This window comes from Mus caroli, chromosome 5 (assembly GCF_900094665.2).
Source record: "Mus caroli chromosome 5, CAROLI_EIJ_v1.1, whole genome shotgun sequence".
Classification (NCBI taxonomy): Eukaryota; Metazoa; Chordata; class Mammalia; order Rodentia; family Muridae; genus Mus; species Mus caroli.
This window is the reverse complement of record NC_034574.1, coordinates 127,010,367-127,023,128: the sequence shown is the minus strand read 5'-3', so window position 1 is coordinate 127,023,128 and position 12,762 is coordinate 127,010,367. Positions and strand designations below refer to the sequence as shown.

Sequence of the window (12,762 nt, the reverse complement as noted above, 5' to 3'; positions counted from 1 at the left end):
GGGAGAGAGAGAGAGAGAGAGAGAGAGAGAGAGAGAGAGAGAGAGAGAGAGAGAGGAAATGTGAAAGTTCAGGGCTTTTCCTCATCTGCCTTAGCTCTGAGTCAATGACAGGGATGCCCCGTAGATTTCTTCTAGCCTCCCTGGCACTGAGCTGGATGGGTTCTGGTCTAGTCTAGCCTGAATCTGCTTGCCTGCCCAGCCTCGGGGGCCTTACCTTCCATTGTAGCCTCAGCTCTGGCTCCTCCCTTTTTTGTGTCCTCTCCACCTGGGACCCCTCAGTAGGATGGGAAGTCCCTTATTATTCTCTCCTGCCAAGCTATAGGCTGATCATCTCTTTACTGACCAATCAGAAGGTGGTGGAGAACAGTGTCATATAAAATACTGAGTTAGCAAATGCTTCAATAATGATGATAAGGCCAACCTCCGACTACAGCCAGAGCTGGGCACAGAAGTCAGCATCTGAATACACAGTGCACAGGAAAGGGTCAAGGGGAAGGGAGAAAGGATTGCTCAGCTTTCACTGTGTATGCCCATAAAACGCCCTGACCCACAGCGCCCGCCTTACAGTAAAAGTGCTTGTCTGTCCTGAGCTTTGTAAAACTTCGAAAGAAAAAGATAAGATGAAACCAGGGACATTGGCGCACTCCTTTAATCTCAGCACTCAGGAGGCAGAGGCAGGCAGATCTCTGATTTCTAGGACAGCCTGGTCTACAAAGTGAGTTCCAGGACAGCCAGAGAAACCCTATTTTGAAAAACCTAAACAAACAACTTAAATCAAATGGTAGGCGACGAATCCCAGCCCTCACTCTGGGCAAGCCTTGCTGACTGGCTTTGTTCTTCACACAGAGGCCTGGAATGCTAAGATCACAGACCTGAAGCAGAAAGTGGAGAGCCTCTTCAATGAGAAGTGCGGTAGGTTTGTTGTGAAACCCGAACTGTGAAGTAGTTCCCTGAGAGGCCTGGTGTGAGAGTGTGACCTCTGCACGTCCATGGGGAAGTGTGGGCTGCAGCCTGCCATCCCTGCCCATTTCACTGAGGATCAAGAGTTCCCAGAGCATTCCCCAAATTAAAACAGATAGGACTTTTCCAATCAGTATGGACTTGTAGCTGCTGCAGAATGTTGGCAAATGCCTTTTCTAAGATGTGCCGTGTGTTACAGGGGAAGCGCTTGGCCTTAAGCAGGCTGTGAAAGTCCCGTTTGCGTTATTCGAGTCCTTCCCAGAAGACTTCTATGTGGAAGGCTTGCCCGAGGGGGTGCCCTTCCGAAGGCCGTCCACATTTGGCATTCCCAGGCTGGAGAAGATACTCCGGAACAAGGCCAAGATAAAGTTCATCATTAAAAAGTGAGAACCTTAGCTAGAGTGGCCATGCATGGGCTGGGGCGGCAGGCTTACCACAGTCTGAGTTGAAACGGCTCTTCTAGGGGCTATGTGACTGTAGGGGTAGACAGCCCAGCGGTCAAGAGTGCTTGCGGGACAACTGTGAGGACCTGAATCCTGAAGTCAGCTCCCACATAAGCTGAGATTAGTCGTGAACCTATAACCTTAGTGCTGGGCTTGCACCAAGACGGAAGGTTCATTGGGGCCTGCTGCCCAGGGGTGGGGGTGTGAGCTGAAGGTTCCAGGAAAGATCCAGTCTGAAAGAAAGGAGAGTAACGGTGGGCACGGCACCCTCTTCTGGCCTCTGTGCATCACAGGCATGTGCACTAGCACACGGCTACACACACCACAGGTGCTCTTCCTTTGTTTACTTACTGTTTGTGGAGAGGTGGTGGGCGTTGCTTGCACACTTGCTCTTCATGCATAACCCAGGCTGCGGGCGGGCATGTGTGTTTCCTGTTTCTGCACTTGCGTCTCCTACTGATTCTCAGGACATGCTGTCACCTTGGCATGAGGTGGAGTGACAGTGGCATGGCCAATAAGGGTCCAATGGCAGTGGGCGTCAGTGTGATTAGACTTCCTGGACACACTGCTCACGCACCGAGGTTCCTTCTGAGGGTTGCACGTGGTTTGCAGAGCTGCAGCCACGCTGCTGCATCGTCCATCCCTGGGTACCTCGCTCTGGGTTAACCAGCCCGTGCCTTTTTCCTCTTGCTTGTAGACCTGAGATGTTTGAGACGGCCATCAAAGAGAGCACCTCTTCCAAAAGCCCTCCAAGTGAGTATCCTTGGAAAGCCACACCCGTGGGAGTTTGGCTTTGGGGCGGGGTTAGTTCTGAAGCAGCTAAGGGTTCTGCTCCACATGAAGACACAACAGAGCGGGAAGATGGGCCCATCAGAAAGTCTGCCATCTTTAGTGTCTTACATCTTTAGTAAAAGCAGTGGGCGAGTACGGGCCCCATGGGCCCAGCAGCAGCCAGCTCATGGCTGACAGCGACTAGCAGCTCTGGGTTATTAGAGAAAATTTTGACTTATGTACATTTTGTCTAAACCCTAATCTTCAGTTTTCCTTTCAGGAAAGATAAACTCATCACCCAACGTTAATACTACTGCATCAGGTGTGGAAGACCTTAACATCATTCAGGTGACGATTCCAGGTATACTTTCTGCCTGCGCCGAGGAGTCTCTCAGACCCCAGAACCTGCTTCAGGGCTGGCCTGATGCTTTGTGGGCAGCTCATATTGTGGACTGTTGTCAGTCTCACCTGAGCCCACCTCTGTCAGTTTGGCTGCACAACTCCCCCTGAGCTCAGGCCCGCCTGCTACTGCTCGCTGTCCTTTAACAAGGCTGGGGAGATGGTTCAATAGTTGGGAGCACTTGTTCTTCCAGAGGACTCAGGTTTGAGTCCCAGCCCCCACACGGTGGCTCACAGCCACTTATAAGTGCACTTCCAAGGGACCTGGCACATTCTACTGCTACATTGGGCACACACATGGTACACAGACATATACAGGCAAAACACCCATGTGCATAAAGAAATCTTACAAAAGTAAAATCGTTTTTAGCTGGGCCACAGCAAGTACTTAGAAATTCTTTCCAGAAGACATGTGAGTTAGATGTTAAGTGTGCTCCCTGCTTTTCTCCCGTCTTTTAGATGACGATAATGAACGACTGTCCAAAGTTGAAAAGGCCAGGCAGCTGCGGGAGCAGGTCAACGACCTCTTCAGTCGGAAGTTTGGTAAGTTTGTAAGAATAGAGGACACTAAGGAAACAGGGCCACTCACTGCTCGGCTCTGTGTCTCCGCTTGTTTTGAAGATGAAGGTCGTCACACTGGCCCTGTGCTGTTTGTCTCGCTGCAGGTGAAGCTATTGGGATGGGCTTCCCTGTGAAGGTTCCCTACAGGAAGATCACCATCAACCCTGGCTGCGTGGTGGTCGATGGCATGCCCCCCGGGGTGTCCTTCAAAGCCCCCAGTTACCTGGAGATCAGCTCCATGAGAAGGATCTTAGACTCTGCGGAGTTTATCAAGTTCACTGTCATTAGGTGAGACGCTGTTGCTTAGTCAGTAGGACAAGGCTGGAGGCCTCACATCTAGGTCATATCCCAGAGTGCTGTTGTGTGGAGTCTGAACTGAAGCGTGTGGGCAGAGAGCAGGCAGAGACAGGTGGATCTCAGGGAGTTCCAGGATATCCAGAACTACACAGAGAAACCCCATACCCCAAAAAACATAGGTAACATTACATTGGCATGTGTACTATACATAGCACATACTACATGTGACTAATTACAAATAATTGATACATACATTGTGTATGACATGCATTAATAACAGAACAGGAGTCATTGTTACACAGTGTTACAGTCATTTCATGGACATCTTGTATGTCTCCTCCACAGGGTTACAAAATAGGCCATACGTGGCATAGATTAGCAAGTTAGGCAAATGTTCATGTAAAACAAAAGCCTTACATTATACAATTTGTTTTTCTCTTTAGACCATTTCCAGGACTTGTGATTAATAACCGTGAGTACAGCTTTCTTTTGTTTGTTTTGTTTCTGGGGATCTGGGAGTGCATGTGAGTGTGTCTGTGGGTGTTGGGTGTGGTGGGGCCTGCAGGATAACACCATTTGTCACCCATTATGTCACCCGTTCTCAGCACCCTGCCTGCTTGTGAAATTAGCATTGTTTGTCTCTTAGTGAGGAAATGGTGACTTGGGTGGGCTGAGACTGTTTTAAAGGGCTCACTATAAGCGAAACTCCTGCCTGGGTCAGGAAGCTGCGATTGCAGCTCTCTTCCCCTGACTCCATACACTAGAGCTCAGGGGACTGTAGGCCCCTAAACAGTATTAAAGTGCCAGGCACAGGGAGGGAAACAAGTAGTTCCAGTGCTTGGGAGGCAGAAGCAGGAGGATCAGGCTAATCAACACTGTCTGCTGTAAACAGTTTAAGGCCAGCCTGGGCCACAAGTGACCCTATCCTCAAAAGAAAGGGAGGGAGAGAGGGCTGGTGATGGCTCCGCTAGCAAAGCTTGCTGCCCACACCCAGCAAGCTGACTTCTGTCCCGGGGCTCACGTAACGGTGGAAGGTGAGAACCGAGCCCAGAGTTGTCCCCAGGCCTTCAGGTGCACACCGTGGCATGCGTGCTCACACAGACTTCACACACACTGTAATTAATTCTTTTGTTGAATTTTCCTTGCAAATTTCAGTTCATCTGTCTTTTTTAAAATTCAGGTCACTATGGGTGACCATAGATCACTGTGGGTGGCCTAGAACTCAAAGACACTCCCCTGCCTCTGCCTCCTAAGTCCCACATTAAAGATGTGCCACCATGGCCAGCACGTCTGTTCTGTGTATAGTTTTCATTTCCGAAGAATATTATGTCCAAGCCACTGCTTGTAGGTTCCTGTCTCTGATGCTGAGTTTTATTCTTGTCCTTGTGCAGGACTCTGGTTCCCGTGTGTGCTGACCACTGTGAAAGCCATGGTTCTGGTGGCATCTAGCCAGGACCACTGCTGTCCCCTCCTTTGGTGTTTGTCTCTACCCTTTCTTTTTTTTTTTTTTTTTTTTTTTTGGTTTTTTCGAGACAGGGTTTCTCTGTGTAGCCCTGGCTGTCCTGGCACTCACTTTGTAGACCAGGCTGGCCTCGAACTCAGAAATCCGCCTGCCTCTGCCTCCCAAGTGCTGGGATTAAAGGCATGTGCCACCACGCCCGGCTTGTCTCTACCCTTTCTTACTTATTAGCATGTGGGGTCCTGGGGTCCTCGGATCATTTCATGGTCAGTGGTTAGAAGACAGCTTGTCTCCTCGGTTCTCTCCTTCCGTCGTATGGGGCCCAGTGACTGAACTGTCTGTCAGGTTCTCAGGCAGGCACCTTTACCTGCTAAGCCTGTCTCTCTTCAGCTCCTGTACCAGAGGCACAGAGTTGAAACGTCGTCAGCATGGTCAGATGTCACGTGTGTTAGTAAGCCGTCTAAACTGTCCCCTTTCATTGCAGAGCTGGTTGATCAGAATGAGTCTGAAGGCCCTGTGATACAAGGTGAGAGGAGAGTCGTGGGGTACATACTACTTACATGGTTGCCCCAAGCCCGTGGCTCCTGCTGTACCTGCTTATAGTCACTGCATACACTTAGCTTTACAGAGACTTGAGCCGTGGGTCCCGAGTGGCAATTGTGAGCCACAGACCTTGTAAACCCGCGATCCCAGGTTATTCATGATGTCTTGGCGCTCATGACCAGTGAGAAGTCTGCCTGTGTAAGTGTGTGCTTACGCGGGGTGTGCACATGCGCATGCATCAGCAGCTGACGGGCTTGCACTGGAAAGATGGCTCATTGGTCCTGATCTTCCAGAGGACCCTGGTTCAATTCCCAGCACCCACGTAGCAGCCCACAACTGTCTTTTAACTCCGTCTCCAGGGCCTTCTAAGGCTCCAGACATGTGCACAGTACAGACACACATGCAGACAAAATAACCAAATAATTACAATAAAAAAGAAGTTGGCAGGCTGTTACTATCGTTGGGTGTTCTCCTTCCTCTTCCTCCTCCTCTGCTTCAAGGCTCTTTAAATAATAACTTTTGAAAACCATTCAATGACACTTGATATGTTTCTCTTTAGAATCAGCCGAGGCAAGCCAGTTGGAAGTCCCAGTAACAGAAGGTAAGAGCTGTGCTGTTGCCAGCGAACAGACTTAGAGTGACCGACACCTTGGGACAGTGTGGCTGTGCTCACTCTGATGCTCTGTGTCTTTGTTCTTAGTGAGTTGATTGGATTTTTTTTTTTAATATGTATGAGTGTTTTGCCTACTTATATATGTATGTAGTACCCAAGCCAGAAAAGGGCATCAGACCCCCAGAAATAAAAGTTACAGATGGTTGTGAACCTCTATGTGGGTGCTGGGAATTGAACTCATATTGGTCCTATGGAAGAGCAGCCAGTGCTCTTACTGCTGAGCCATCTCTCCAGCCCCAAATTGATAAGATTTCTACCATGAACACTGTCCAGTGAAGAAGGTAGACTTCCTCTCTGTTCTTCCTGTGTGGCTCTGGCTAAACTCTAGATCCCTATAGCATAGACAAGGCATAATGGTAAATACACCCAAAACAATATGGAATCTGTTACTTGGGAATCAGGCATGAGCTGGACATGGCTCAATAGAAGAACACTTGGCAGGCATTTATAAGGCCTAGATCCCATAACAAGAGCACTTTATGCAGAAGCCACATCGAAGGGCTTCGTGCAGATCTTAGCAGGTTCATATGGCTAGTCTTACTGGCAAGCAGGTTTGCACCAGTGGTGCAGCTCATCATTACGCCTTTGTTTCTTCTGTAGAAATTAAAGAGACAGATGGGAGTTCACAGATCAAGCAGGAGCCAGACCCCACGTGGTAGACCCCACGTGGCTCTCCAGGGTAAGAGCCTCGCCCTAGCTGCCCTTCATCCATGCCCACTTACAAGCTGATGAGCAGACACGCCCCTTCTGCTCTGGCTGTGAGATGAGGTCTCTTGTAAGTTCCAGGCCAGCCAGGCTCCGTGGTGAGACCCTGTCTGTCTGTCTGTCTTGGGGTGGGGTAGGGTAATACAGAGATAGTCTTCCTTTTTTTTATATAAATTTATTGTTTATTTATTATATATAAGTTCACTGTAGCTGTCTTCAGACACACCAGAAGAGGGCATCCGATCTCATTACGAGTGGTTGTGAGCCACCATGTGGTTGCTGGGATTTGAACTCAGGACCTTTGGAAGAGCAGTCAGTGCTCTTAACCGCTGAGCCACCTCTCCAGCCCAGAGGTAGTCTTCCTTAAAGGGACATGTTTGTTTTGAGTCTGTATGCCAAGGTTGCCTCCTCTCTGACTGACCTCTTTAGGCCGGTCATAAGCCCAGCCCCATCAGTTGCTGGCTTGCCACCAAGAGGTGGGCTGCAGTGACTCGCAAGTGAGGAGACTGCAGTCTGCTGTGATGGGCTTTGCCTGGCAGCCTCGGTGATGTGCCTGACTGTGTCAGATCACAGGCTTAGGCCTTGCCGTCTTTCACAAGTGCACTTGGGCCTGCACGTCTGTCAGATGGAACAGGGTGTGTGACAGGAGGTTGTCATGCCCCTGCCATCTGACTCACCCACTGCCTGCGTGTTTGTTCTCTCTGCAGTTCGTCCAGTGTCCAGCGTGCGTGGTGGAGGAGAGCCTTGGGACCCGTTCCTGCCAGCTCTGTAATATACTTGTATAACAGAAATACCTTCTATACAAACCTTCTTTTCTACTTTTAGATAGAAATGTCTACTTTCTCAGCAGTTCTGTGAATTGAGCTACACAGCGTGATGAGATGCGCGTGCCTGGTGGCTTGGGAACGCACTAGAAGGGTCTTGCAGCAGTGCTGAAAGAGGCGGGAATGGCAGGGACGACTCGTAGGGTTTCTTATGCATCGGGCAGAGCCTTGGGCTGTGGTGCGTGTTCCCATCAGTGAGAGGTTCCTACAGGGCATCTTGGCTTCCGCAGCAAAGGAAGTCCCTGTGCTGGTCAGTGCTTTAGTTTTTCTATTGAAGACCAGTTCCGTGGTCTTGCACTGGGCTGCCCCTCCTGCCAGGGGAGGGCTGCTGTCTGTGCGTGTGACCAAGCCTCTTCCTAAGCTCCATCACGATTCCTTTGTCCTCACTGCCATTCAGAGCAAAGCTGGCCAGCTCGCCTGACGGCCAGTGAGCAGCCAGTGCGTCCGTGCAGTGCAGCTGGAGAGGCTAGCCTTGGAGCCTCGTTCCAGTTACTTTACAGCAAGTAGATTTCTGGGTGTGTCCTGAAGGTCAGAGGTCAGAGGTCAGGTCTGCATGCTTGAGCAGGTGGATGATTCGGCCCTCCCTAACTGGGACCCACAGTGGCCTCTGGGGCTCTGGTCCGCAGCTCTGGGTCGAGTCAGGCTGGGCTGTGTGTCTGCCTGGTTGGTTAGTCTCTAACCACTTGTCTGGCCTCTGCCCCAGGGTGGGGAGTGAGGACATTGGTGTCCCGCCCTTGTGGGGTCCATGTGGGGGCTCACAGACGATGATAAGGTAACAGCTCTCAGCAGTTAGGCACGTGAGGGCACGGTTCTCGGTAGTCACCACGATGTTCACAATGGGAAATTATATCACACGGTAGCAGAGATAGGCATTTTATGTGTTCCTTATATTTTACCTCAAATTGTAGATATAGGGTAATAAATAAAATCCATCCATGCCTTTCACATGCAAACTCATTCTTTTCATGCTGTCTTCGTGAGCGCCTGGGGAGGTGGGACGGGTGTGGGCTGGTATGATGTTCACCTCAGTCCCTCACAGATTGGACACCCGTATTCCTGGTGTTTCTCAAGAAGTCACTGGTTTGTGGAGCTGGAGCTGTGCCCAGCCCCCACCGGCCTGCATCTTATGTGCATTGGAGACAGAGAAGAACTCTGAGGCCACAGCCACAGCACAGGGGAGTCCCTGAGTCCCTGCTGGAGGATGTGGAAGATGATGCCTGCCCAGGCTGCGGCCAGGGATCCCCTGGTAACATGATGCACAGGAGAGTCAGTCATCGGGCAGAAGCCTCCTCGGCTGAGATCTGTCAGGCAGTACTCAGTGACAGGGCGCAGAGGAGAAGGTGCAGCTCACCTGCTGCTCACCCGGGGCAGCCAGGAAGCAGAGGGAGAAACAAGGGGCATGCCCTGTTAGCATCCAACTTCTTCCCACCGGACCCTCCCCCACCCCACCCTACCCCACCCTCAACTTTTGGCATCTTCCAGTGATGCCAAGGCCAAGGTCAAGCTCTCATCCTGTGGGCCTTTGGGGACATCCCCACACCATGGCACGGGATAGAACTGCCCTGGGTCAGACATGGCTGTGTACAGGTGACAGCCGCCTGTACTAGGTAGGCTGGTAGGTGACAGCCGAGTGGAAAGGGTTATGGCCACCAGTAAAGCTTCCATAGCTGGGATGTGACTCAGTCACTAGGCTGCTGGTGTAGATGCACAGAAACCTGAGTTCTATGCAGTTACCCTGTCATCTACCCAAGTGCTCTGACACCTTATAGGTGGCCCCTCACCTGCCCCGCCCACGCTGGTATCTTGTGGTTTGGTTTTGAAGAAGGCCCGGTGCAGAAAGCTCGGCTGACACAATACCGATTGGTAAGGTGTTTCCTGTCATAGAGAGAACAAAAAAGCCTTGTATTTATTACCTTCAACTCGGCCGTGTCCAGGCAGCTCCTGGTGAGAGAGGGGCAGGGACCCACTTGTAGAATCTTCAGTGTCTCCAGCCAGAAGATTTACTATGTAGTGCCAGCCAACTGAAACTGCACCTAAATATTGTGGCTAATCTCTCCAGGTGAAGAGCTTCATAGAGGCCAGCAGATAGAGCCAAGCATTGGTTTGCAGGCCTGTGGTCCCAGTACTCAAGAGAGTGTAGGCAGGAGACCAAGGCCCAGATGTTGCCTGCGAAACAACAAAAATAATTCAACCGGTATGCTCTCAAAAGTTCAAGGTGAAAGCCAGTGCATGCCTGTTAGGAGACAGCGGCAGGAAAATCAGGAGTTCAAGGTCATCTTTGGCTACATAGTGAGTCCAAGGCTAGTCTGGGTTCCAGGAGACTCTCAGAAAACCAGTGACAGGAGAGATGCTTGAGCTGAGTAGAGTGGTAGAGGCGGCCTGTAATGCCAGCCCTCTGAGAGCAGGAGCAAAGGTCAATGACCCACACTCAGAACCAACCGCAGGATGTTGGAACCTTGATCCTTCAATAGCAGCTTCTGTCCTGGGGCGGAGGGGTAGGACGACAGTCTCCTGGGTTTGTGTGTGCACTGTAGTATGACCCAGTTCCTGATCCACACCCTCCCTAGTCATGTCATGTAGACCACCAGCCCTTGGTGTCTCAGCTGCCGTCCCTGGCCATCAGCAGTCTCCTGGCCTCCAATGAGAATACTGACTTCTTTTGTCCTCTGGGATAAGCATGCCCCGGAGTTAGCGTTGACGGCTGATAAGCTGTGAGCAGCTGTCTACTGTTCTGTCTGGAAGAGTGACCACAGGAGATGGAGAGACTTGAGGAGCAGGCTTAGGTTGGGGGAGGAAGCCTCAGCCAGCCTAATAAAACTTATACTCTGCAGTCTCAGCCATTGCTTCCGGTTTGTTTTTTAATGTGTATGAGAGTTATGCCTATGTAGACGTCTGCATGTATGTGCCAGGTGCCCACCAAAGCCAGTTCCATCAAGCTCCACCAAGGTAGAACTGGAACTTTAAATGGTTGTGAGCTGAGCTGCCATGTAGGTGCTGGGAATTGAACCCAGGTCCTTTGGAAGAGCAGCCAGTACTCTTACCCATGGAGCCATCTCTCCAGCCCTTTCTACCCACGTCTTCACCTCACCAGTCTCATTTCCTGCTGGGGATGGGGGCCAGGCCAGCACACCTACCCCACGTCATTAGTTTAAGACTCAGGGCTGAGTTCTGTGCCTAGGACCCACGTGGTGGCGAGAACTGACTCCCACACCAGTTGTCCTCTGACCACCACACTGTGGCTTGTGTGCCTTGCTCCCCTTCCCCCAGTCAGTGTGGAAAGAGAGAAGATCTGTTGGCTGGGGATATGACTCGACTCGGTTGTCAGAATGCTTGCAGAGCATAAACAGAACCCTGAGCTCCGGCATCACAAACCAGGCCTTTCAAATGTTACCATCCTAGAGTACGTGACTTAGCAGGGAGAGAGCAGATCTTGTCACGGGAGCTCATGGGGTGACAGGAAAGCAGGCGCCCGACACTTTTACAGGGGAGGGTGCCTGTCTAGCGTGCACAAAGCCCTGGATCTGCCCACAAACTAAGCGATCTTGGCTTTAAGCCAGCCTGGGAACAGGGAATCCAGACACACACACACACACACATATACATAGTCTATCCTTAGATCTGTTTTATATGTAATATTTAGGACCAGATAGGCTGGGAACAGGGAAGCCAGTCACACACACACTGTCTATCTCAGATCTGTTTTATATGTAATATTTAGATATAATATTTAGGGCCAGAGAAGCTTATTAACTTGGCCCAGGGCACACAGTGTCAGTAGAACCCGCTGGCAAGTGTATCACGCCCCGCAGTGGTGGTGCATGTCTTTAATCCCCATACCCAGGAGGCAGAGGCAGGCAGATCTTGAGTTACAGAGCTGCCTGATCTACAGAAGTTCCGGGGCATCCTGGGCTACACAGAAAAACCCTGTCTCATCTGATAACAACAACCAACTCCTGTTGAGCGTTAACCCTTTCCATCACTTGCCCAATTCCAGTCAGCTGTCCTGTGGTTCGAGCTTGCCAATGGCCAACATTTGCCAGGCTTCAACCTCCACCTTATTTCCAATGCATAGCAGCCCATAAAGTGGGCAAAAACTGTTTTTACAGATGAGGAAACCGGCTCAGAGCTTTGAGTAAGATTGCTAAGGGACATGTTAGAATGGGGTCTGAGCTCCCAGGTGATCCTGGGAGTCAGGCTGCAAGGCAGAGTGCCTACAGCCAGGGTCTATTTACAGTGCCTGGAGGGGCCCTGAGAAGGGAGTCCCCAATGTTGGATCAGACGAGTGTCCTGAGGTGGACTTTCTCCAGCTACTGGGTGTTCTGAGGCCTCACATCCCAACCCCAGCAGAACCCATCCCATCCCGTGTTGCTGAGAAAGAGTCTCCAGGTAGTCAGAAGGTAGAGAAGGACATTTCTGTGAGCCTGCTCACCCTCACAGCCTCGCTCCACAGAGCCCAACTGGGAAACCCTGTCCATCTTCCCCAGGAGTTGGGGGGGGACCTGGGAAACCAGAAGGTTGCTGATCACTCAGGGAAGGGGAGGTATGTGGGGAAGGAGACAGAGGCAGGCGGCTCTCTGTGAGCTGGAGGCCAGCCTGGTCTACAGAACAGAACAAGACCCAGGACAGCCAGGGCTACATAAGACAGCCTGTGAAGGAGGAGGGGGAGGGGAGGAGGAGCAGAAAAGAAGAAGCAGCAAGAGGAGGGGTTTACATGAAATGTGCCAAGAGCTAAAGATGAAGGCAGGTTTGTTTTGATCTGAGGAAGCCCCAAGTTCCTTCTGATAGAAGGAAGGACCCTGAGGCCACTTCACTGTCCTCATCTCCGGCAGCAAGCTACTTTTCATGATGTCTTCCCAGTCTAGACTTGGGGGTTTCCTGGCTAAGGACATGGCCAGCCTGGCCTCTGGTCTAGGGGAAAGCCAAGTGTCTGGGCAGAGTGGGAGACAGGTCCCAGTCCTACAGCCAGAGCAGGAGGGCCTGCCACCTCTGCCTGGCCTAGCCTAGTGGGAAAAGCTCTTTTAGGGCTTATGCCGGCTGGCTCCCTGAGATTGTGCCCCCCCCCCATTCATTCATTTGTTCAGTCATTCATTCACATCACTCCAAGGCCAGTGATTAAAGAGTATGGGG

The 12,762-nt window shown here is 51.2% G+C and overlaps 1 protein-coding gene across 9 annotated transcripts in view; it reads left to right on the top strand.

Annotated features, from left to right (window-relative positions):
* Positions 1 to 8,580, top strand: part of Gtf2i (general transcription factor IIi) — a 78,095-nt gene extending 69,515 nt beyond the window's left edge. For 7 of the 9 annotated variants that reach the window (XM_021163998.1, XM_029477118.1, XM_021164000.2 and 4 more), the window contains 11 exons: positions 847 to 912; positions 1,160 to 1,343; positions 2,101 to 2,156; positions 2,443 to 2,535; positions 3,033 to 3,116; positions 3,239 to 3,422; positions 3,875 to 3,903; positions 5,375 to 5,416; positions 5,993 to 6,034; positions 6,707 to 6,785; positions 7,519 to 8,580. In XM_021163998.1, coding sequence (XP_021019657.1) covers positions 847 to 912; positions 1,160 to 1,343; positions 2,101 to 2,156; positions 2,443 to 2,535; positions 3,033 to 3,116; positions 3,239 to 3,422; positions 3,875 to 3,903; positions 5,375 to 5,416; positions 5,993 to 6,034; positions 6,707 to 6,765 — 839 coding nt within the window. In that variant the 3' untranslated portion in view covers positions 6,766 to 6,785; positions 7,519 to 8,580. The remainder of the gene's footprint in view (positions 1 to 846; positions 913 to 1,159; positions 1,344 to 2,100; positions 2,157 to 2,442; positions 2,536 to 3,032; positions 3,117 to 3,238; positions 3,423 to 3,874; positions 3,904 to 5,374; positions 5,417 to 5,992; positions 6,035 to 6,706; positions 6,786 to 7,518) is intronic. The other 2 variants (XM_021163999.1, XM_021163997.1) reach the window with 1 other exon arrangement.
* The last annotated feature ends 4,182 nt before the right edge of the window (positions 8,581 to 12,762 follow it).